General features: G+C 48.5%; 2 protein-coding genes across 5 annotated transcripts in view; one reads left to right on the plus strand and one right to left on the minus strand.

The window, feature by feature from the left end:
• The window catches only part of LOC146007356 (uncharacterized), an 83,342-nt gene extending 56,975 nt beyond the window's left edge, over window positions 1-26,367 (plus strand). Inside the window, exon 9 of the mRNA XM_083145705.1 lies at window positions 23,149-26,367. Within this exon, the coding sequence (XP_083001831.1) occupies window positions 23,149-24,455 (1,307 nt within the window). The 3' untranslated portion in view covers window positions 24,456-26,367. The remainder of the gene's footprint in view (window positions 1-23,148) is intronic.
• The window catches only part of LOC146009857 (uncharacterized), a 426,052-nt gene that overhangs the window by 174,996 nt on the left and 224,643 nt on the right, over window positions 1-26,413 (minus strand). The gene's annotated exons all lie outside the window — the stretch shown is intronic.

Below are 26,413 nucleotides of genomic sequence, written 5' to 3' on the forward strand. Positions count from 1 at the left end.
TTGTGTTTTTATTTTGCACGTTCACTTGTTTATATTCTGCTGTTTCTTGCAGAATTGGTTGCCCAGCAACCCGTCTCCTGAGGCCGGAAGTCCCTCATTCAGCAGCACACCAGGCTGAATGAGTCATCTAACTGCGCAGGGAAACGCACGTCGCCGGCTGGTGACGCAGATGTTTTCCGGAAGACGGAGGCGGGCAGCTGACACGGGGAGAGGGATATAAGGTATGTTTAATGCATAGCATGTTGATCTTGACAAAGGTTTTAATAAACCGAAACGTTGATCATTTGATTGTTTGCTGTTTATTCCTACGTTGGAGACCGCCGAGTGCCGCTCCCCCCCCCCCGCCAGTCGGAGCCTTGTGTATATATATATATATATATATATTCTGCTCCAAAAACACAATAATATATATATTTAAGAACATGTAAGTTTACTATGCAATATATCCATTCAATCATACTGATGACAGTCTTGTGAATGGTAAGAAGCATGGAAGCCCAATTCTCTCGCTGTAAAGTGGATGTCTTTGCTTGAATCTTCTTTAACATATAATAAATAGTCTCTTGGCGAGCACAGCTCCACTTGAGACAACTGGGATAACCGTGTTCTGTGACTTATCAGCGCAGCAATCCTCTCCATCCTTATGGCTGCATGTAATGAAATTGAATGCCCATATGCCCAGTGTTCCAAATTCAACAGTTCTTGCGGTAACAGTTCCATAATGGGCACTTGGGTCAGATGATTTGCAATATGATTTTTGTAAAAGTCCAAGGTGTGCACTCACTTGTCCAAGAAACATGATCTTATTCACACAATGAGCATAAACAAGTTTACTTTGTTCTTTGTCCAGCTTCTACGACAATCACTTGGAACACGGAACTTCTCCCATTAGCCAGGGAGGTCATTTAAAAATGTTCGTTCCCACAAGTAGTGTGCTCACAGCAGCCGATTGTGAGACAGTTGTAACGTTCCTGTGACCTTTCTCAGAAGCAATCAAGGTAGGCAACATTGTCAGCTGTTGGTTAATGTAACAGATTCTGCAACAATCTCTCCAACTTGCGCTTCTTGGAATGTACAGAAACATCAGCTTCACCACTCATCCAGTGTGCTAGCCCATTCCGTGATCTCGGGGGTGAGTTGTACACCACAGTCAGTTCAGTTGTTTGTACATCATTTATGTCCTATGCTTGTACACCGCCGTGTCTTGTTGTTTGTACGTCATTTATGTCCTATGCTTGTACACCGCCGTGTCTTGTTGTTTGTACGTCATTTCTGTCCTATACTTGTACACCGCCGTGTCTTGTTGTTTGTACATCATTTATGTCCTATGCTTGTACACCGCCGTGTCTTGTTGTTTGTACGTCATTTATGTCCTATGCTTGTACACCGCCGTGTCTTGTTGTTTGTACGTCATTTCTGTCCTATACTTGTACACCGCCGTGTCTTGTTGTTTGTACATCATTTATGTCCTATGCTTGTACACCGCCGTGTCTTGTTGTTTGTACGTCATTTATGTCCTATGCTTGTACACCGCCGTGTCTTGTTGTTTGTACATCATTTATGTCCTACGCTTGTACACCGCCGTGTCTTGTTGTTTGTACGTCATTTATGTCCTATGCTTGTACACCGCCATGTCTTGTTGTTTGTACGTCATTTATGTCCTATGCTTGTACACCGCCGTGTCTTGTTGTTTGTACGTCATTTATGTCCTATGCTTGTACACCGCCGTGTCTTGTTTGTACGTCATTTATGTCCTATGCTTGTACACCGCCGTCTCTTGTTGTTTGTACGTCATTTATGTCCTATGCTTGTACACCGCCGTGTCTTGTTGTTTGTACGTCATTTATGTCCTATGCTTGTACACCGCCGTGTCTTGTTGTTTGTACGTCATTTATGTCCTATGCTTGTACGCCGCCGTGTCTTGTTGTTTGTACGTCATTTATGTCCTATGCTTGTACACCGCCGTGTCTTGTTGTTTGTACGTCATTTATGTCCTATGCTTGTACACCGCCGTGTCTTGTTGTTTGTACGTCATTTATGTCCTATGCTTGTACACCGCCGTGTCTTGTTGTTTGTACGTCATTTATGTCCTATGCTTGTACACCGCCGTGTCTTGTTGTTTGTACGTCATTTATGTCCTATGCTTGTACACCGCCGTGTCTTGTTGTTTGTACGTCATTTATGTCTTATGCTTGTACGCCGCCGTGTCTTGTTGTTTGTACGTCATTTATGTCCTATGCTTGTACGCCGCCGTGTCTTGTTGTTTGTACGTCATTTATGTCCTATGCTTGTCCACCGCCGTGTCTTGTTGTTTGTACGTCATTTACGTCCTATGCTTGTCCACCGCCGTGTCTTGTTGTTTGTACGTCATTTACGTCCTATGCTTGTCCACCGCCGTGTCTTGTTGTTTGTACGTCATTTATGTCCTATGCTTGTCCACCGCCGTGTCTTGTTGTTTGTACGTCATTTATGTCCTATGCTTGTCCACCGCCGTGTCTTGTTGTTTGTACGTCATTTATGTCCTATGCTTGTACACCGCCGTGTCTTGTTGTTTGTACGTCATTTATGTCCTATGCTTGTACACCGCCGTGTCTTGTTGTTTGTACGTCATTTATGTCCTATGCTTGTACACCGCCGTGTCTTGTTGTTTGTACGTCATTTATGTCCTATGCTTGTACGCCGCCGTGTCTTGTTGTTTGTACGTCATTTATGTCCTATGCTTGTACGCCGCCGTGTCTTGTTGTTTGTACGTCATTTATGTCCTATGCTTGTACACCGCCGTGTCTTGTGTTGTTCTTCCACTTTTGGGCAACTGTCCTTATTGTCCAGATGGCTGCTTTACTGCAGCAGAAACCAACAAATGTCCTTTATCCACGAAGCAATACAGCAACAAATGTCCTTTATCCATGACGCAATACAGATCTCTGCTTTGGAAATGTCCCCACTGTGGGTCTTTGCTTGTAGAGAAATCCAATATAAGTGTCCCTTTGGTCACTGGCAACTTTAACTTCACGAGCCCAGCCTGTAAATGTGAGACATCAGGTAGAGAATACATTTCTCTTTTCGTACCATCTTCCATCTATCATAGTCTTTTTCCGGGACTCGGTGCTGTGCACAATCCATTTCTCTGCCATTGTCATTGGCATCTGTTTCAAAACAATTGATTGGTAAGGTTCTGAAAGGATATGCATTGGAATTGGAACTTCATTACCAAACACAAAATCTGCCACTTTGTCAGTAAATCATTTCCCAGTCAGTGTGTATGTAATTGTCTGTTGCTTTCTGGTGTCAGACAATTCGCAAATCAGTTTGTCAATAATGGGTGTATGCACATCATAGATCTTTATCAGTGTCATCCCCCCTAATCAGTGTGAATCCTATACCACCCTGTACATAGTTAGCAGGTACCCAGTGAACTTTCTGTACATTAGAAATTCCTTTATCAGAAACATTTTCACTTTCAGCATCAATAATATCATGGGCACAGTTTTCTGTCTCAGGAGCAGGGACTGAAATCCTGCCGATCTCCCACGCCCTGGCTTTTAGCAATTCCCATGTCTCATTTGGTAAGGCAGAAGACATAAACACCACCCTATTATCTAACTCTGCTCCTAATGGGTTTTTATTCATTTGTGTCATATGAAACCACATCTCACTGTGCATGGTTGGTAATCCAAGTTGCTGACTGGGAGTACCACTGTTAATCTCATATGTCAGCATTTTTTCAGAAACCTCATGTGCGTTCAATGCTGCATAATCACTGCATACATGGAGTTCAATATTTTTCCTAAATGTTGTCAAATCACCAGATATGGGTTCATATGACGATTTCATCACACAATTACATATGACTGTAGTGTTGTCATCTGTGATGTGAGTACATTCCTTCATTACTGTTTCACACTTTACTACAGCATCTGAGTGTGCTGAATATTTAGACACTAGGTGATTCATCGCGCCCTACGGGCGCTCTTCACACCGTCGTAAGGGGCTGCGCCCCCTTAATTTGTGAACGTTTGTATATGAGAAATATGGTTAGAATTGTTTGAAAGATGCCCTGTATTGCAACTTAGGTGTCCGCGAATTGCGGGAGGGGGGGTCGCGGAGGGTGCCGCGAATTGCAGGAGGGGGGGTCGCGGGGGGTGCCGCGAATTGCAGGAGGGGGGGGTTGTGGGGGGGTGGATGCTGCGAATCGCGGGAGGGGAGAGATTGCAGAGAATCGCGGGAGGGGGGTTACGGGGGCGGGGGTTGCGGCGAATCATGGTAGGGGGGGTCGCGGGGGGTGTGCCGTGAATCACGGGAGGGGGGGTCACGGGGTGGGGTGCCGAGAATCGCGGGGGTGTGTGTGTGTGCCGTGAATCGCGGGAGTGGGGGTTCCGGGGGGGTGTGACGCGAATCGCCACAAGAAAAAATCAACACAGAAAGGTCAACACATGTAAATGTTGACATAAGTGTGGCACTTCATTGGTGTCCATGTCGACACATGAGAATGAATATGAAAATATTAAAAAAATGAAAAAAAAAAACTTCAAAAACTCATGTCAACCTTTTTCATTGTCGACCATAGCCATGTCAGTGTTTTCCATGTGCAATTTAATTCTGGAGCTGCCGCGAATCACGGGGGGGTGCCGCGAATTGCGGGAGGGGGGGTCACGGGGGTGGGTGCCGCGAATCGCGGGAGGGCGGGGTTCACAGGGGTTCCGGTGGGGGGGTGCCGCGAATTGCGGGAGGTGTGGGGTCACGGGGGTTGCCGCGAATCGTGGGAGGGGGGGTTGCGGGGGGGGTGTGACGCGAATCGCCACAAAAGGTCAAAAAATCAACACAGAAAGGTCAACACATGTAAATGTTGACATAAGTGTGCCACTTCATTGGGGTCCATGTCGACACATGACAATGAATATGAAAAAATTAAAAATAAATCTTCAAAAACTCATGTCAACCTTTTTCATTGTCGACCATAGCCATGTCAGTGTTTTGCATGTGCCATTTAATCCTGGGGCTGCTGCGAATTGCGGGGGGGGGGGGGGGGTGCCGCGAATCGCGGGAGGGGGGTCGCAGGGGGGGGTGCCGCCCCGAATTGCGGGAGGGGTCGTGGGGGGGTTCTTTTTGCAGCGAATCGCGGGAGGGGGGGTCGCGGGGGTGTTTTTGCTGCGAATCACGGTAGGGGGGGTCGCGGGGGAGCGGGTGTTTTTGCCGCGAATCGCGGGAGGGGCGCGTGGGGGGGAGGTTTTGCCGCGAATCGCGGGAGGGGGGCGCTCACCTGGTGGCTGTGGAGTAGCAGTGCTGGGCAACATGGGAAGGCAGTGGGTGTCTGGCACTGTCTGTGGGCTCACTGGGCTGGTTCTCTGTCACATACCTCCCAACATGACCCTCTCCAGGAGGGACACAATGCTCTGTTTCTAGACTTCCCCTTAATGTATGATTGCCATCACCTGTTTTAAACAGGTTAATTTCTCAGAAAGGTGTTCAGCACAGATGAAGGCAATCACACATTAAGAGGAAAGTCCAGGAACAGAGCGTTATAGACACAGACACCCACTTTGAGTGACAGATGTAGCCAAATATATAGGAGATTTCCCTGTCAGCAGCAGCTGAGCAAACATCCCCCTTAATGTATCTATCTGCAAGATACTCTTCTCTGTGCATTCCAGCTAGTACTTGGGAACAATCAGCGCCCTTCCCCTCAGAATTTCTTATATGGGAACGGTCAGAATTCCCCAAAATATAATCACTGACTCCATTCTCATTGTCAGTAATAGTGAAAGGCAAATACATAACTTCATTATCAGCGCTGTCCACATGCATTTCCATAAAAGTTTGATTAAACGTCGATTTTTTTTTTTTTTTTTTTTTTTTTAAAACATTTCTGGACTTTTACTAACTGAATTTTTAATTTTAACTTTCAAAAGTTTTTTTAAACATTTTGAAGAACATTTTTCTTTTCAAGACAAGACAACATGCCCTGGGGTTTAGGCAAACGTTGCAAAACCCTGCTCATAACAATGAGTCAGCTGTGATTTGTTCAGGTAAATGACAGAAACCTCTCTGTGACAGACATATGTCTAACACATTAGCATTCTTCTCTGACATGACTCTGTCCTGACCTCTCTCCTACTGTACTGCATAAACCACATTAACATTTAAAACGGTTTACTGGCCAAAATTAACCCTTGAAACCCTGCTCGCAGCGCCATGTTACGTTCCCGGTGGGAATATATGTTCTTTTAGGTTTCAAGGAATTAATATAAGGACAGCAAAGAAACACAACAGTTTGATCAACACAATATGGATTTATTATACTCAGCTTCGGGAGGTTATTTCAGTGAAGACGAACACAATGATCACACGTCCAGGAAGCCTTGGCTGTCATTCCAACACCTGTGTGCTTAGCGTCATTCTGTCCGTTCCTTCAGTTCATCGTCCGTCCTTCTGTTCCAGGGTGAGGCCTCTCTGAGTAACCTTTCGCCATATGATTATATACACTTCAAGGACATTGGCTCAGCAAAATACTAATGTCCTCTGTTGTCCTAAAAGGTCACAGTTGTCCATTCTCTAAAAATATGCATAGGCAGGTGTCTATTCAGGGCTTACAGCAAACCATTGTAGAAATCCACTTATTAATCCTATGGTTACATAAGTCACTGGTGCGGCCTCATCTAGATACTGTGCCCGGTTCTGTATAGGTCACTAGTGCGGCCTCATCTAGATACTGTGCACAGTTCTGTATAGGTCACTGGTGCCGCCTCATCTAGATACTGTGCCCAGTTCTGTATAGGTCACTGGTGCGGCCTCATCTAGATAATGTGTCCAGTTCTGTATAGGTCACCGGTGCGGCCTCATCTAGATACTGTGCCCAGTTCTGTATAGGTCACTGGTACGGCCTCATCTAGATACTGTGCCCGGTTCTGTATAGGTCACTGGTGCGGCCTCATCTAGATACTGTGCCCAGTTCTGTATAGGTCACTGGTGCGGCCTCATCTATATACTGTGCCGGGTTCTGTATAGGTCATTGGTGCGGCCTCATCTAGATACTGGGCCCAGTTCTGTATAGGTCACTGGTGCGGCCTCATCTAGATACTGTGCCCAGTTCTGTATAGGTCACTGGTGCGGCCTCATCTAGATACTGTGCCCGGTTCTGTATAGGTCACTGGTGCAGCCTCACCTAGATACTGTGCCCAGTTCTGTATAGGTCACTGGTGCGGCCTCATCTAGATACTGTGCCCGGTTCTGTATAGGTCACTGGTGCGGCCTCATCTAGATACTGTGCCCGGTTCTGTATAGGTCACTGGTGCGGCCTCATCTAGATACTGTGCCCGGTTCTGTATAGGTCACTGGTGCGGCCTCATCTAGATACTGTGCCCGGTTCTGTATAGGTCACTGGTGTGGCCTCATCTAGATACTGTGCACAGTTCTGTACAGGTCACTGGTGCGGCCTCATCTAGATACTGTGCCCAGCTCAGTATAGGTCACTGGTGCGGCCTCATCTAGATACTGTGCCCAGTTCTGTATAGGTCACTGGTACGGCCTCATCTAGATACTGTGCCCAGTTCTGTATAGGTCACTGGTGTGGCCTCATCTAGATACTGTGCCCAGTTCTGTATAGATCACTGGTGCGGCCTCATCTAGATACTGTGCCCAGTTCTATATAGGTCACTGGTGCGGCCTCATCTAGATACTGTGCCCAGTTCTATATAGGTCACTGGTGCGGCCTCATCTAGTGCACTGTGCCCAGTTCTGTATAGGGGTGCGGCCTCATCTAGATACTGTGCCCGGTTCTGTATAGGTCACTGGTGCAGCCTCATCTAGATACTGTGTACAGTTCTGTATAGGTCACTGGTGCGGCCTCACCTAGATACTGTGCCCGGTTCTGTATAGGTCACTGGTGCAGCCTCATCTAGATACTGTGCCCAGTTCTGTATAGATCACTGGTGCTGCCTCATCTAGATACTGTGCCCAGTTCTGTATAGGTCACTGGTACGGCCTCATCTAGATACTGTGCCCAGTTCTGTATAGGTCACTGGTACGGCCTCATCTATATACTGTGCCCAGTTCTGTATAGATCACTGGTGCGACCTCATCTAGATACTGTGCCCAGTTCTGTATAGGTCACTGGTACGGCCTCATCTAGATACTGTGCCCAGTTCTGTATAGGTCACTGGTGTGGCCTCATCTAGATACTGTGCCCAGTTCTGTATAGATCACTGGTGCGGCCTCATCTAGATACTGTGCCCAGTTCTGTATAGATCACTGGTGCGGCCTCATCTAGTGCACTGTGCCCAGTTCTGTATAGGGGTGCGGCCTCATCTAGATACTGTGCCCAGTTCTGTATAGGTCACTGGTACGGCCTCATCTATATACTGTGCGCAGTTCTGTATAGATCACTGGTGCGGCCTCATCTAGATACTGTGCCCGGTTCTGTATAGGTCACTGGTGCGGCCTCATCTAGATACTGTGCCCGGTTCTGTATAGGTCACTGGTGCGGCCTCATCTAGATACTGTGCCCAGTTCTGTATAGGTCACTGGTGCGGCCTCATCTAGTGCACTGTGCCCAGTTCTGTATAGGGGTGCGGCCTCATCTAGATACTGTGTACAGTTCTGTATAGGTCACTGGTGCTGCCTCATCTATATACTGTGCCCAGTTCTGTATAGGTCACTGGTGCGGCCTCATCTAGATACTGTGCCCAGTTCTGTATAGGTCACTGGTGCGGCCTCATCTAGATACTGTGCCCAGTTCTGTATAGGTCACTGGTGCGGCCTCATCTAGATACTGTGCCCGGTTCTGTATAGGTCACTGGTGCGGCCTCATCTAGATACTGTGCCCGGTTCTGTATAGGTCACTGGTGCGGCCTCATCTAGATACTGTGCCCGGTTCTGTATAGGTCACTGGTGCGGCCTCATCTATATACTGTGCCCGGTTCTGTATAGGTCACTGCTGCTGCCTCATCTAGATACTGTGCCCAGTTCTGTATAGGTCACTGGTGCGGACTCATCTAGATACTGTGCCCAGTTCTGTATAGGTCACTGGTGCGGCCTCATCTAGATACTGTGCCCGGTTCTGTATAGGTCACTGGTGCGGCCTCATCTAGATACTGTGCCCGGTTCTGTATAGGTCACTGGTGCGGCCTCATCTAGATACTGTGCCCGGTTCTGTATAGGTCACTGGTGCGGCCTCATCTAGACACTGTGCCCAGTTCTGTATAGGTCACTGGTGCGGCCTCATCTAGTGCACTGTGCCCAGTTCTGTATAGGGGTGCGGCCTCATCTAGATACTGTGTACAGTTCTGTATAGGTCACTGGTGCTGCCTCATCTATATACTGTGCCCAGTTCTGTATAGGTCACTGGTGCGGCCTCATCTATATACTGTGTCCAGTTCTGTATAGGTCACTGGTGCGGCCTCATATAGATACTGTGTCCAGTTCTGTATAGGTCACTGGTGCGGCCTCATCTATATACTGTGTCCAGTTCTGTATAGGTCACTGGTGCGGCCTCATATAGATACTGTGCCCAGTTCTGTATAGGTCACTGGTGCAGCCTCATCTAGATACTGTGCCCAGTTCTGTATAGGTCACTGGTGCGGCCTCATCTAGATACTGTGCCCGGTTCTGTATAGGTCACTGGTGCGGCCTCATCTAGATACTGTGCCCGGTTCTGTATAGGTCACTGGTGCGGCCTCATCTAGGTACTGTGCCCCGGTTCTGTATAGGTCACTGGTGCGGCGTCATCTAGATACTGTGCCCGGTTCTGTGTAGGTCACTGGTGCAGCCTCATCTAGATACTGTTCCCGGTTCTGTATAGTCACTGGTGCCGCCTCATCTAGATACTGTGTACAGTTCTGTATAGGTCACTGGTGCGGCCTCATCTAGATGCTGTGTACAGTTCTGTATAGGTCACTGGTGCGGCCTCATCTAGATACTGTGTCTAGTTCTGTATAGGTCACTGGTGCGGCCTCATCTAGATACTGTGCCCGGTTCTGTATAGGTCACTGGTACGGCCTCATCTAGATACTGTGCCCAGTTCTGTATAGGTCACTGGTGCGGCCTCATCTAGATACTGTGCCCGGTTCTGTATAGGTCACTGGTGCGGCCTCATCTAGATACTGTGCCCGGTTCTGTATAGGTCACTGGTGCGGCCTCATCTAGATACTATGCCCGGTTCTGTATAGGTCACTGGTGCGGCCTCATCTATATACTGTGCCCGGTTCTGTATAGGTCACTGGTGCGGCCTCATCTAGATACTGTGCCCAGTTCTGTATAGGGGTGCGGCCTCATCTAGATACTGTGCCCAGTTCTGTATAGGTCACCGGTACGGCCTCATCTAGATACTGTGCCCAGTTCTGTATAGGTCACTGGTGCGGCCTCATCTAGATACTGTGCCCAGTTCTGTATAGGTCACTGGTGCGGCTTCATCTAGATACTGTGCCCGGTTCTGTATAGGTCACTGGTGCGGCCTCATCTAGATACTGTGCCCAGTTCTGTATAGGTCACTGGTGTGGCCTCATCTAGATACTGTGCCCAGTTCTGTATAGATCACTGGTGCGGCCTCATCTAGATACTGTGCCCAGTTCTATATAGGTCACTGGTGCGGCCTCATCTAGATACTGTGCCCAGTTCTATATAGGTCACTGGTGCGGCCTCATCTAGTGCACTGTGCCCAGTTCTGTATAGGGGTGCGGCCTCATCTAGATACTGTGCCCGGTTCTGTATAGGTCACTGGTGCAGCCTCATCTAGATACTGTGTACAGTTCTGTATAGGTCACTGGTGCGGCCTCACCTAGATACTGTGCCCGGTTCTGTATAGGTCACTGGTGCAGCCTCATCTAGATACTGTGCCCAGTTCTGTATAGATCACTGGTGCTGCCTCATCTAGATACTGTGCCCAGTTCTGTATAGGTCACTGGTACGGCCTCATCTAGATACTGTGCCCAGTTCTGTATAGGTCACTGGTACGGCCTCATCTATATACTGTGCCCAGTTCTGTATAGATCACTGGTGCGACCTCATCTAGATACTGTGCCCAGTTCTGTATAGGTCACTGGTACGGCCTCATCTAGATACTGTGCCCAGTTCTGTATAGGTCACTGGTGTGGCCTCATCTAGATACTGTGCCCAGTTCTGTATAGATCACTGGTGCGGCCTCATCTAGATACTGTGCCCAGTTCTGTATAGATCACTGGTGCGGCCTCATCTAGTGCACTGTGCCCAGTTCTGTATAGGGGTGCGGCCTCATCTAGATACTGTGCCCAGTTCTGTATAGGTCACTGGTACGGCCTCATCTATATACTGTGCGCAGTTCTGTATAGATCACTGGTGCGGCCTCATCTAGATACTGTGCCCGGTTCTGTATAGATCACTGGTGCGGCCTCATCTAGATACTGTGCCCGGTTCTGTATAGGTCACTGGTGCGGCCTCATCTAGATATTGTGCGCAGTTCTGTATAGGTCACTGGTGCGGCCTCATCTAGATACTGTGCCCAGTTCTGTATAGGTCACTGGTACGGCCTCATCTAGATACTGTGCCCAGTTCTGTATAGGTCACTGGTGCGGCCTCATCTAGATACTGTGCCCGGTTCTGTATAGGTCACTGGTGCGGCCTCATCTAGATACTGTGCCCAGTTCTGTATAGTTCACTGGTACGGCCTCATCTAGATACTGTGCCCAGTTCTGTATAGGTCACTGGTGCGGCCTCATCTAGATACTGTGCCCAGTTCTGTATAGGTCACTGGTACGGCCTCATCTAGATACTGTGCCCAGTTCTGTATAGGTCACTGGTGTGGCCTCATCTAGATACTGTGCCCAGTTCTGTATAGGTCACTGGTGCGGCCTCATCTAGACACTGTGCCCGGTTCTGTATAGGTCACTGGTGCGGCCTCATCTAGATACTGTGCCCGGTTCTGTATAGGTCACTGGTGCGGCCTCATCTAGATACTGTGCCCGGTTCTGTATAGGTCACTGGTGCGGCCTCATCTAGATACTGTGCCCGGTTCTGTATAGGTCACTGGTACGGCCTCATCTAGATACTGTGCCCGGTTCTGTATAGGTCACTGGTGCGGCCTCATCTAGACACTGTGCCCGGTTCTGTATAGGTCACTGGTGCGGCCTCATCTAGACACTGTGCCCGGTTCTGTATAGGTCACTGGTGCGGCCTCATCTATATACTGTGCCCGGTTCTGTATAGGTCACTGGTACGGCCTCATCTATATACTGTGCACGGTTCTGTATAGGTCACTGGTGCGGCCTCATCTATATACTGTGCCCGGTTCTGTATAGGTCACTGGTGCGGCCTCATCTAGATACTGTGCCCAGTTCTGTATAGGTCACTGGTGCGGCCTCATCTAGGTACTGTGCCCAGTTCTGTATAGGTCCTGATGTGGCCTCATCTAGATACTGTGCCCGGTTCTGTATAGGTCACTGCTGCTGCCTCATCTAGATACTGTGCCCAGTTCTGTATAGGTCACTGGTGCGGACTCATCTAGATACTGTGCCCAGTTCTGTATAGGTCACTGGTGCGGCCTCATCTAGATACTGTGCCCGGTTCTGTATAGGTCACTGGTGCGGCCTCATCTAGATACTGTGCCCGGTTCTGTATAGGTCACTGGTGCGGCCTCATCTAGATACTGTGCCCGGTTCTGTATAGGTCACTGGTGCGGCCTCATCTAGACACTGTGCCCAGTTCTGTATAGGTCACTGGTGCGGCCTCATCTAGTGCACTGTGCCCAGTTCTGTATAGGGGTGCGGCCTCATCTAGATACTGTGTACAGTTCTGTATAGATCACTGGTGCGGCCTCATCTAGTGCACTGTGCCCAGTTCTGTATAGGGGTGCGGCCTCATCTAGATACTGTGCCCAGTTCTGTATAGGTCACTGGTACGGCCTCATCTATATACTGTGCGCAGTTCTGTATAGATCACTGGTGCGGCCTCATCTAGATACTGTGCCCGGTTCTGTATAGGTCACCGGTGCGGCCTCATCTAGATACTGTGCCCGGTTCTGTATAGGTCACTGGTGCGGCCTCATCTAGATACTGTGCCCGGTTCTGTATAGGTCACTGGTGCGGCCTCATCTAGATATTGTGCGCAGTTCTGTATAGGTCACTGGTGCGGCCTCATCTAGATACTGTGCCCAGTTCTGTATAGGTCACTGGTACGGCCTCATCTAGATACTGTGCCCAGTTCTGTATAGGTCACTGGTGCGGCCTCATCTAGATACTGTGCCCGGTTCTGTATAGGTCACTGGTGCGGCCTCATCTAGATACTGTGCCCAGTTCTGTATAGTTCACTGGTACGGCCTCATCTAGGTACTGTGCCCAGTTCTGTATAGGTCACTGGTGCGGCCTCATCTAGATACTGTGCCCAGTTCTGTATAGGTCACTGGTGCAGCCTCATCTATATACTGTGCCCGGTTCTGTATAGGTCACTGTGCGGCCTCATCTAGATACTGTGCCCAGTTCTGTATAGGTCACTGGTGTGGCCTCATCTAGATACTGTGCCCAGTTCTGTATAGGTCACTGGTGTGGCCTCATCTAGATACTGTGCCCAGTTCTGTATAGGTCACTGATGCGGCCTCATCTATATACTGTGCCCGGTTCTGTATAGGTCACTGGTGCAGCCTCATCTATATACTGTGCCCGGTTCTGTATAGGTCACTGGTGCGGCCTCATCTATATACTGTGCCCGGTTCTGTATAGGTCACTGGTGTGGCCTCATCTATATACTGTGCACAGTTCTGTATAGGTCACTGGTGCTGCCTCATCTATATACTGTGCCCGGTTCTGTATAGGTCACTGGTGCGGCCTCATCTAGATACTGTGCCCGGTTCTGTATAGGTCACTGGTGCGGCCTCATCTATATACTGTGCCCGGTTCTGTATAGGTCACTGGTGCGGCCTCACCTAGATACTGTGCCCAGTTCTGTATAGGTCACTGGTGCGGCCTCATCTATATACTGTGCCCGGTTCTGTATAGGTCACTGGTGCGGCCTCATCTAGATACTGTGCCCAGTTCTGTATAGATCACTGGTACAGCCTCTGAGAGAGGCAGATTGCTGGTTATTCTATGTAGCTCCATAATACGCCATTTTGTATGCATCATATATGTAATGTATTGTGGTCCTTGTTATTTCTAGCTTAGTTTAAAAGTTTTGTTTCCTGAAGGAGACTCGTAAATCTTTTATAAGGGGCACAACGTTTATCTGTGTTTCTGGCTGTACGCCCAGGAGATGTGGGGGAACCAAAGCTCAGTAGTGATGTGAACAAGCTGGGGTATGACAATTAGTGAATTGTGTATAGGCAAGAAGAGATTTATGTTATGGAATGCAATTATATGTGTGAAACCCATTATGTAATAGATAAGAAAATGAATATATGTAAGCATTAGGCTATTAAACGGCAGAACATCTTCTTGACACTCCAGAGTGTGTGTGTCGATTTGATTATTCTCCTGCTAGCAGTAAAAGAACACAGGTTATGATCAAATCCTAGAGACTAAGGACAGGCCGTCGTTAGAATCCCCTCACAGAAGGTTCAGGATGGGGGAACACCTCTAACACCTCATCTAGATACTGTGCCCGGTTCTGTATAGGTCACTGGTACGGCCTCATCTATATACTGTGCCCGGTTCTGTATAGGTCACTGGTACGGCCTCATCTAGATACTGTGCCCAGTTCTGTATAGGTCTCTGGTGCGGCCTCATCTAGATACTGTGCCCGGTTCTGTATAGGTCACTGGTGCGGCCTCATCTAGATACTGTGCCCAGCTCTGTATAGGTCACTGGTGCGGCCTCATCTAGACACTGTGCCCGGTTCTGTATAGGTCACTGGTGCGGCCTCATCTATATACTGTGCCCGGTTCTGTATAGGTCACTGGTACGGCCTCATCTATATACTGTGCACGGTTCTGTATAGGTCACTGGTGCGGCCTCATCTATATACTGTGCCCGGTTCTGTATAGGTCACTGGTGCGGCCTCATCTAGATACTGTGCCCAGTTCTGTATAGGTCACTGGTGCGGCCTCATCTAGTGCACTGTGCCCAGTTCTGTATAGGGGTGCGGCCTCATCTAGATACTGTGTACAGTTCTGTATAGGTCACTGGTGCTGCCTCATCTATATACTGTGCCCAGTTCTGTATAGATCACTGGTGCGGCCTCATCTAGATACTGTGCCCGGCTCTGTATAGGTCACTGGTGCGGCCTCATCTATATACTGTGCCCGGTTCTGTATAGGTCACTGGTGCGGCCTCATCTAGATACTGTGCCCGGTTCTGTATAGGTCACTGGTGCGGCCTCATCTAGATACTGTGCCCAGTTCTGTATAGGTCACTGGTGCGGCCTCATCTAGATACTGTGCCCAGTTCTGTATAGGTCACTGGTGCGGCCTCATCTAGATACTGTGCCCGGTTCTGTATAGGTCACTGGTGCGGCCTCATCTAGATACTGTGCCCGGTTCTGTATAGGTCACTGGTGCGGCCTCATCTAGATACTGTGCCCAGTTCTGTATAGGTCACTGGTGCGGCCTCATCTATATACTGTGCCCGGTTCTGTATAGGTCACTGCTGCTGCCTCATCTAGATACTGTGCCCAGTTCTGTATAGGTCACTGGTGCGGACTCATCTAGATACTGTGCCCAGTTCTGTATAGGTCACTGGTGCGGCCTCATCTAGATACTGTGCCCGGTTCTGTATAGGTCACTGGTGCGGCCTCATCTAGATACTGTGCCCGGTTCTGTATAGGTCACTGGTACGGCCTCATCTAGATACTGTGCCCGGTTCTGTATAGGTCACTGGTGCGGACTCATCTAGATACTGTGCCCGGTTCTGTATAGGTCACTGGTGCGGCCTCATCTAGATACTGTGCCCGGTTCTGTATAGGTCACTGGTGCGGCCTCATCTAGATACTGTGCCCGGTTCTGTATAGGTCACTGGTACGGCCTCATCTAGATACTGTGCCCGGTTCTGTATAGGTCACTGGTGCGGCCTCATCTAGACACTGTGCCCGGTTCTGTATAGGTCACTGGTGCGGCCTCATCTAGACACTGTGCCCGGTTCTGTATAGGTCACTGGTGCGGCCTCATCTATATACTGTGCCCGGTTCTGTATAGGTCACTGGTACGGCCTCATCTATATACTGTGCACGGTTCTGTATAGGTCACTGGTGCGGCCTCATCTATATACTGTGCCCGGTTCTGTATAGGTCACTGGTGCGGCCTCATCTAGATACTGTGCCCAGTTCTGTATAGGTCACTGGTGCGGCCTCATCTAGGTACTGTGCCCAGTTCTGTATAGGTCCTGATGTGGCCTCATCTAGATACTGTGCCCGGTTCTGTATAGGTCACTGCTGCTGCCTCATCTAGATACTGTGCCCAGTTCTGTATAGGTCACTGGTGCGGACTCATCTAGATACTGTGCCCAGTTCTGTATAGGTCACTGGTGCGGCCTCATCTAGATACTGTGCCCGGTTCTGTATAGGTCACTGGTGCGGCCTCATCTAGATACTGTGCCCGGTTCTGTATAGGTCACTGGTGCGGCCTCATCTAGATACTGTGCCCGGTTCTGTATAGGTCACTGGTGCGGCCTCATCTAGACACTGTGCCCAGTTCTGTATAGGTCACTGGTGCGGCCTCATCTAGTGCACTGTGCCCAGTTCTGTATAGGGGTGCGGCCTCATCTAGATACTGTGTACAGTTCTGTATAGATCACTGGTGCGGCCTCATCTAGTGCACTGTGCCCAGTTCTGTATAGGGGTGCGGCCTCATCTAGATACTGTGCCCAGTTCTGTATAGGTCACTGGTACGGCCTCATCTATATACTGTGCGCAGTTCTGTATAGATCACTGGTGCGGCCTCATCTAGATACTGTGCCCGGTTCTGTATAGGTCACCGGTGCGGCCTCATCTAGATACTGTGCCCGGTTCTGTATAGGTCACTGGTGCGGCCTCATCTAGATACTGTGCCCGGTTCTGTATAGGTCACTGGTGCGGCCTCATCTAGATATTGTGCGCAGTTCTGTATAGGTCACTGGTGCGGCCTCATCTAGATACTGTGCCCAGTTCTGTATAGGTCACTGGTACGGCCTCATCTAGATACTGTGCCCAGTTCTGTATAGGTCACTGGTGCGGCCTCATCTAGATACTGTGCCCGGTTCTGTATAGGTCACTGGTGCGGCCTCATCTAGATACTGTGCCCAGTTCTGTATAGTTCACTGGTACGGCCTCATCTAGGTACTGTGCCCAGTTCTGTATAGGTCACTGGTGCGGCCTCATCTAGATACTGTGCCCAGTTCTGTATAGGTCACTGGTGCAGCCTCATCTATATACTGTGCCCGGTTCTGTATAGGTCACTGTGCGGCCTCATCTAGATACTGTGCCCAGTTCTGTATAGGTCACTGGTGTGGCCTCATCTAGATACTGTGCCCAGTTCTGTATAGGTCACTGGTGTGGCCTCATCTAGATACTGTGCCCAGTTCTGTATAGGTCACTGATGCGGCCTCATCTATATACTGTGCCCGGTTCTGTATAGGTCACTGGTGCAGCCTCATCTATATACTGTGCCCGGTTCTGTATAGGTCACTGGTGCGGCCTCATCTATATACTGTGCCCGGTTCTGTATAGGTCACTGGTGTGGCCTCATCTATATACTGTGCACAGTTCTGTATAGGTCACTGGTGCTGCCTCATCTATATACTGTGCCCGGTTCTGTATAGGTCACTGGTGCGGCCTCATCTAGATACTGTGCCCGGTTCTGTATAGGTCACTGGTGCGGCCTCATCTATATACTGTGCCCGGTTCTGTATAGGTCACTGGTGCGGCCTCATCTAGATACTGTGCCCGGTTCTGTATAGGTCACTGGTGCGGCCTCATCTAGATACTGTGCCCGGTTCTGTATAGGTCACTGGTGCGGCCTCATCTAGATACTGTGCCCAGTTCTGTATAGGTCACTGGTGCGGCCTCACCTAGATACTGTGCCCAGTTCTGTATAGGTCACTGGTGCGGCCTCATCTATATACTGTGCCCGGTTCTGTATAGGTCACTGGTGCGGCCTCATCTAGATACTGTGCCCAGTTCTGTATAGATCACTGGTACAGCCTCTGAGAGAGGCAGATTGCTGGTTATTCTATGTAGCTCCATAATACGCCATTTTGTATGCATCATATATGTAATGTATTGTGGTCCTTGTTATTTCTAGCTTAGTTTAAAAGTTTTGTTTCCTGAAGGAGACTCGTAAATCTTTTATAAGGGGCACAACGTTTATCTGTGTTTCTGGCTGTACGCCCAGGAGATGTGGGGGAACCAAAGCTCAGTAGTGATGTGAACAAGCTGGGGTATGACAATTAGTGAATTGTGTATAGGCAAGAAGAGATTTATGTTATGGAATGCAATTATATGTGTGAAACCCATTATGTAATAGATAAGAAAATGAATATATGTAAGCATTAGGCTATTAAACGGCAGAACATCTTCTTGACACTCCAGAGTGTGTGTGTCGATTTGATTATTCTCCTGCTAGCAGTAAAAGAACACAGGTTATGATCAAATCCTAGAGACTAAGGACAGGCCGTCGTTAGAATCCCCTCACAGAAGGTTCAGGATGGGGGAACACCTCTAACACCTCATCTAGATACTGTGCCCGGTTCTGTATAGGTCACTGGTACGGCCTCATCTATATACTGTGCCCGGTTCTGTATAGGTCACTGGTACGGCCTCATCTAGATACTGTGCCCAGTTCTGTATAGGTCTCTGGTGCGGCCTCATCTAGATACTGTGCCCGGTTCTGTATAGGTCACTGGTGCGGCCTCATCTAGATACTGTGCCCAGCTCTGTATAGGTCACTGGTGCGGCCTCATCTAGACACTGTGCCCGGTTCTGTATAGGTCACTGGTGCGGCCTCATCTATATACTGTGCCCGGTTCTGTATAGGTCACTGGTACGGCCTCATCTATATACTGTGCACGGTTCTGTATAGGTCACTGGTGCGGCCTCATCTATATACTGTGCCCGGTTCTGTATAGGTCACTGGTGCGGCCTCATCTAGATACTGTGCCCAGTTCTGTATAGGTCACTGGTGCGGCCTCATCTAGTGCACTGTGCCCAGTTCTGTATAGGGGTGCGGCCTCATCTAGATACTGTGTACAGTTCTGTATAGGTCACTGGTGCTGCCTCATCTATATACTGTGCCCAGTTCTGTATAGATCACTGGTGCGGCCTCATCTAGATACTGTGCCCGGCTCTGTATAGGTCACTGGTGCGGCCTCATCTATATACTGTGCCCGGTTCTGTATAGGTCACTGGTGCGGCCTCATCTAGATACTGTGCCCGGTTCTGTATAGGTCACTGGTGCGGCCTCATCTAGATACTGTGCCCAGTTCTGTATAGGTCACTGGTGCGGCCTCATCTAGATACTGTGCCCAGTTCTGTATAGGTCACTGGTGCGGCCTCATCTAGATACTGTGCCCGGTTCTGTATAGGTCACTGGTGCGGCCTCATCTAGATACTGTGCCCGGTTCTGTATAGGTCACTGGTGCGGCCTCATCTAGATACTGTGCCCAGTTCTGTATAGGTCACTGGTGCGGCCTCATCTATATACTGTGCCCGGTTCTGTATAGGTCACTGCTGCTGCCTCATCTAGATACTGTGCCCAGTTCTGTATAGGTCACTGGTGCGGACTCATCTAGATACTGTGCCCAGTTCTGTATAGGTCACTGGTGCGGCCTCATCTAGATACTGTGCCCGGTTCTGTATAGGTCACTGGTGCGGCCTCATCTAGATACTGTGCCCGGTTCTGTATAGGTCACTGGTGCGGCCTCATCTAGATACTGTGCCCGGTTCTGTATAGGTCACTGGTGCGGCCTCATCTAGACACTGTGCCCAGTTCTGTATAGGTCACTGGTGCGGCCTCATCTAGACACTGTGCCCGGTTCTGTATAGGTCACTGGTGCGGCCTCATCTATATACTGTGCCCGGTTCTGTATAGGTCACTGGTACGGCCTCATCTATATACTGTGCACGGTTCTGTATAGGTCACTGGTGCGGCCTCATCTATATACTGTGCCCGGTTCTGTATAGGTCACTGGTGCGGCCTCATCTATATACTGTGCCCGGTTCTGTATAGGTCACTGGTGCGGCCTCATCTAGATACTGTGCCCGGTTCTGTATAGGTCACTGGTGCGGACTCATCTAGATACTGTGCCCGGTTCTGTATAGGTCACTGGTGCGGCCTCATCTAGATACTGTGCCCGGTTCTGTATAGGTCACTGGTGCGGCCTCATCTAGATACTGTGCCCGGTTCTGTATAGGTCACTGGTGCGGCCTCATCTAGATACTGTGCCCGGTTCTGTATAGGTCACTGGTGCGGCCTCATCTAGATACTGTGCCCGGTTCTGTATAGGTCACTGGTGCGGCCTCATCTAGACACTGTGCCCGGTTCTGTATAGGTCACTGGTGCGGCCTCATCTATATACTGTGCCCGGTTCTGTATAGGTCACTGGTGCGGCCTCATCTATATACTGTGCCCGGTTCTGTATAGGTCACTGGTACGGCCTCATCTATATACTGTGCACGGTTCTGTATAGGTCACTGGTGCGGCCTCATCTATATACTGTGCCCGGTTCTGTATAGGTCACTGGTGCGGCCTCATCTAGATACTGTGCCCAGTTCTGTATAGGTCACTGGTGCGGCCTCATCTAGGTACTGTGCCCAGTTCTGTATAGGTCCTGATGTGGCCTCATCTAGATACTGTGCCCGGTTCTGTATAGGTCACTGCTGCTGCCTCATCTAGATACTGTGCCCAGTTCTGTATAGGTCACTGGTGCGGACTCATCTAGATACTGTGCCCAGTTCTGTATAGGTCACTGGTGCGGCCTCATCTAGATACTGTGCCCGGTTCTGTATAGGTCACTGGTGCGGCCTCATCTAGATACTGTGCCCGGTTCTGTATAGGTCACTGGTGCGGCCTCATCTAGATACTGTGCCCGGTTCTGTATAGGTCACTGGTGCGGCCTCATCTAGACACTGTGCCCGGTTCTGTATAGGTCACTGGTGCGGCCTCATCTAGTGCACTGTGCCCAGTTCTGTATAGGGGTGCGGCCTCATCTAGATACTGTGTACAGTTCTGTATAGGTCACTGGTGCTGCCTCATCTATATACTGTGCCCAGTTCTGTATAGGTCACTGGTGCGGCCTCATCTAGATACTGTGCCCGGTTCTGTATAGGTCACTGGTGCGGCCTCATCTAGATACTGTGCCCGGTTCTGTATAGGTCACTGGTGCGGCCTCATCTAGGTGCTGTGCCCCGGTTCTGTATAGGTCACTGGTGCGGCGTCATCTAGATACTGTGCCCGGTTCTGTGTAGGTCACTGGTGCAGCCTCATCTAGATACTGTTCCCGGTTCTGTATAGTCACTGGTGCCGCCTCATCTAGATACTGTGTACAGTTCTGTATAGGTCACTGGTGCGGCCTCATCTAGATGCTGTGTACAGTTCTGTATAGGTCACTGGTGCGGCCTCATCTAGATACTGTGTCTAGTTCTGTATAGGTCACTGGTGCGGCCTCATCTAGATACTGTGCCCGGTTCTGTATAGGTCACTGGTGCGGCCTCATCTAGATACTGTGCCCGGTTCTGTATAGGTCACTGGTGCGGCCTCATCTAGATACTGTGCCCGGTTCTGTATAGGTCACTGGTGCGGCCTCATCTAGATACTGTGCCCGGTTCTGTATAGGTCACTGGTGCGGCCTCATCTAGATACTGTGCCCGGTTCTGTATAGGTCACTGGTGCGGCCTCATCTATATACTGTGCCCGGTTCTGTATAGGTCACTGGTGCGGCCTCATCTAGATACTGTGCCCAGTTCTGTATAGGGGTGCGGCCTCATCTAGATACTGTGCCCGGTTCTGTATAGGTCACTGCTGCTGCCTCATCTAGATACTGTGCCCAGTTCTGTATAGGGGTGCGGCCTCATCTAGATACTGTGTCCAGTTCTGTATAGCTCACTGGTGCGGCCTCATCTAGATACTGTGCCCAGTTCTGTATAGGGGTGCGGCCTCATCTAGATACTGTGTCCAGTTCTGTATAGCTCACTGGTGCGGCCTCATCTAGATACTGTGCCCGGTTCTGTATAGGTCACTGGTGCGGCCTCATCTAGATACTGTGTCTAGTTCTGTATAGGTCACTGGTGCGGCCTCATCTATATACTGTGCCCGGTTCTGTATAGGTCACTGGTGCGGCCTCATCTAGATGCTGTGCCCGGTTCTGTATAGGTCACTGGTGCGGCCTCATCTAGATACTGTGCCCGGTTCTGTATAGGTCACTGGTGCGGCCTCATCTAGATACTGTGCCCGGTTCTGTATAGGTCACTGGTGCGGCCTCATCTAGATACTGTGCCCAGTTCTGTATAGGTCACTGGTGCGGCCTCACCTAGATACTGTGCCCAGTTCTGTATAGGTCCTGATGTGGCCTCATCTAGATACTGTGTCCAGTTCTGTATAGGTCACTGGTGCGGCCTCATCTAGATACTGTGTCCGGTTTTGTATAGGTCACTGGTGCGGCCTCATCTAGATACTGTGCCCAGTTCTGTATAGGTCACTGGTGCGGCCTCATCTAGGTACTGTGCCCAGTTCTGTATAGGTCCTGATGTGGCCTCATCTATATACTGTGCCCAGTTCTGTATAGGTCACTGGTGCGGCCTCATCTAGGTACTGTGCCCAGTTCTGTATAGGTCACTGGTGCGGCCTCATCTAGATACTGTGTCCAGTTCTGTATAGGTCACTGGTGCGGCCTCATCTAGGTACTGTGCCCAGTTCTGTATAGGTCCTGATGTGGCCTCATCTAGATACTGTGTCCAGTTCTGTATAGGTCACTGGTGCGGCCTCATCTAGATACTGTGCCCAGTTCTGTATAGGTCACTGGTGCGGCCTCATCTAGATGCTGTGCCCGGTTCTGTATAGGTCACTGGTGCGGCCTCATCTAGGTACTGTGCCCAGTTCTGTATAGGTCACTGGTGCGGCCTCATCTAGATACTGTGTCCAGTTCTGTATAGGTCACTGGTACGGCCTCATCTAGATACTGTGCCCGGTACTGTATAGGTCACTGGTACTGCCAGGATCATCCATGCTTGAGTGTCTTGTGCCAGATATCCCATAAAGCTCTCATATTTTGTTTATATCCTCCGCAGTTGGACGCCTCCACAGGAGGTCCTCAGGAGAACATCTCCGCTTCTCTTCAGATGGTGAATTCGAAGACGCTCAAGGAGAAAACTCGACTACACGTCGTTGGGAATTTTCTCCTGGGTCCTCAGATATTGTTCCATCTACTGCAGCTCGTAGAGTAGATAAGACAAGCTTTACACAGACAATAAAGCCTATTACCCATCAGCCAGCTGGGGCAGGAGAGCAGCCATTTACATGTTCTGAGTGTGGGGATTTTTTCACACGAAAAGCACATCTTATTATACATCAGAGAGTTCACACAGGAGAGAAACCATTTCCATATTCTGAATTCTGGACACATTTACCTGGGAAATCACCTGTGGTCAAGCATGAGACAAAACAAAGTTCATTTCCATGTTCTGAGTGTGGGAAATGTTTTACACAGAAAAAAGATCTGATTGCACATCAGAGAAGTCACACACGTCAGAAACTGTTTCCATGCCCTGAGTGTGGGAGATGTTTTAGACAGAAATCCAATCTTGCTGTACATCAGAGAACTCACACAGGGGAGAAACCGTATTCATGTTCTGAGTGTGGGAAACGTTTTACACACAAATCAGCTCTTGTGATACATGGGAGAAATCACTCAGGAGAGAGGCCATATGCATGCTCTGAGTGTGGCAAATGTTTTGCAGGGAAATCACACTTGGTTAGACATGAGAAACTTCACACAGGTGAAAAACCATTTACATGTTCTGTGTGTGGGAAATGTTTTTCACGGGATTCACATCTTGTTAGACATGAAAAACTTCATACAGGCGAGAAACCATTTCCGTGTTCCGTGTGTGGGAAGTGTTTTTCACGGGAATCACACCTTGTTATACATGAGAAAAGTCACACGGGTGAGAAGCCATTTTTATGTTCTGAATGTGGGAAATGTTTTACACAGAAATCCGCGCTTGTTACACATGAGCGAAGTCACACAGGTGAGAAGCCATACACATGTTCTGAGTGCGGGAAATGTTTTACCCAGTCATCAGATCTTGGTAAACATAAGAGAATTCACACAGGTGAGAAACCATTTACATGTTCTGAGTGTGGGAAATGTTTTACCCAGAAATCGTATCTTGTTACACATGAGCGACGTCACACAGGTGAGAAGCCATATTCTTGTTCTGAGTGTGGGAAATCTTTTACCCAGTCATCAGATCTTGTTAAACATAAGAGAACTCACACAGGTGAGAAAACCTTTACGTGTTCTGAGTGTGGGAAATGTTTTACATGTAAAGCTTATCTTGACAAACACCAGAAAACTCACAGAGGAGATAAATAATTTTAATGAGTATCAATTCTCTATATATTCCAAAATCCACTGATATCCTTGTAAATTTTTCAATTGGATACATTTTCTGAAAATAGCAACTGAGTAATAACAGAGATGAAAATTAAAATAAAAATGTCAAATTGAATAACCTCGCTGGTGTCTAAATGCAACGCGTTTCGCCGCTCACAGTCCAATTCCCTATAACATGAGGGATCGGACTGAAAAACACTTTTCTCTTGGACATCACGCGGTAAGATTATTAGTGGTTTTAAAATAATTTAGTTTTTTCCATTAAATGTATATTTTATTATTATTATACGGAGAGGTTTTATTTGTATTATTGTATTATTTTGAGTCCCTCATAGGAGCTCTAGGACTCCCCAGTGTGTATGTATATGTGTGTGTGTATATATGTATGTATATATGTGTGTGTGTGTGTATGTATGTATATATGTATATATATATATATATATATATATATATATATATATATATTATATTAATTACCATTTGTTCATTTTAAACATGGTGGTACTTTTTGAGACGACCTAGCCACTTATTGGAGTTTGAACCCCCCCACTGTCCATATTGACCTCTGTTCGACAGACACCAAAAAAAGTGAAAACCCCATGTTGACCTTTTCATTGTAACACCGGGGTTCCCAAAGTTTTTGAATCACGGCACCCCAAATCATCAGAAATGTTTTCGTGGCACCCCTAGGCTAAAGGTTTCTCATTGAGAAAGTCAGAAACAAATATTAAGTTAAATAAATTGCATGGATATCATCCTTAGGATCAGTTATGTGGTAATGGACAGGATTCACTTCTGCTTGACCACAATTTGACTATTCTAACGGACATAAAAAATTTGAATTGGTCCTGGACCACCAACCCAGAGCACCCCTGCAAGTCCCCCAAGGCACCCCAGGGTGCCACGGCACACAGTTTGGGAACCACTGATCTAACACTTTCACGTTGACCTTTTGCTTGCGTTGATCTTCAGTTACCTACGATCTAGATGTTCGACCATTAGTGGTTGACCACATGATTCTCCATCTAGACTTCGCTGATCTTCTATACCAGAGGTTCTCAAACTGTAGGTCCTGACCCCAAAGTGGGTCCCGACCATCTCGGCATGGGGTCGCGGCTCCATGTTGCTGACCATTAGGCTGATGACTTTTGTAATATCATTCAGTGATTCAAGCAGTCTGAAAAATCTGTTGGATTGTCTGTTATTTTTTAATCCTCACAGCATGTTTTGCCTCCACAATGCTGCCATGTATGTGCTGTCTGCTGACTACACATGTGACGTGATGACCATCTGGAGTAACTTGCTGGGGTCCTGTAATTTTTGTTTATTGTCTGATGGGGTCCCAGGGCAAAATGGTTTGAGGACCCCTGTTCTATACCATAACCCATTGTTATATAGAGTCCTATCACTAGATATAAAAGGCAAACTACTCCCCACCTCTATGAGGTGATGTACCACTAGAGGGCACTCGACGGACCAAATGGCTCCTTAACAGAAAGTGAAAGCTACTTTTGCAGGGATGCTGATCTGTTTCAAGCTTGCTGGAGAGAGGGAGCTGTGCGGACAGAGATTGGAGGTAGGAGCAGATAGGGACTGGGGGTGGGTGGAGAGTTTGTGGGCTTAAAACTGTCACGGCTCAAAGTGAAAGAAAAAAAAAAACGGTCACATCACATAGTGAAAGTAAAACCGGTCATTGCTCAAAGTGAAAGTAAAACCGGTCATTGCTCAAAGTGAAAGTAAAAACGGTCACAGCTCAAAATAAAAGTATTACTGTGGATTACGTCGCACAGATACACAAAGTACCTGGCAAAGGTTCTAGAACACGCTCATTTTTCCAGATCAAATGTTTAATTTCTCAATGTAAAAGCAGAAAACCAATAAATGATTGTAACAAAACGAAATGTCAATCATTCTTTAACAGAATGTTCTCTGCGTGT

The sequence above is a fragment of the Crinia signifera genome, chromosome 6 (assembly GCF_055691185.1).
Source record: "Crinia signifera chromosome 6, ASM5569118v1, whole genome shotgun sequence".
In the NCBI taxonomy this organism is placed as follows: Eukaryota; Metazoa; Chordata; class Amphibia; order Anura; family Myobatrachidae; genus Crinia; species Crinia signifera.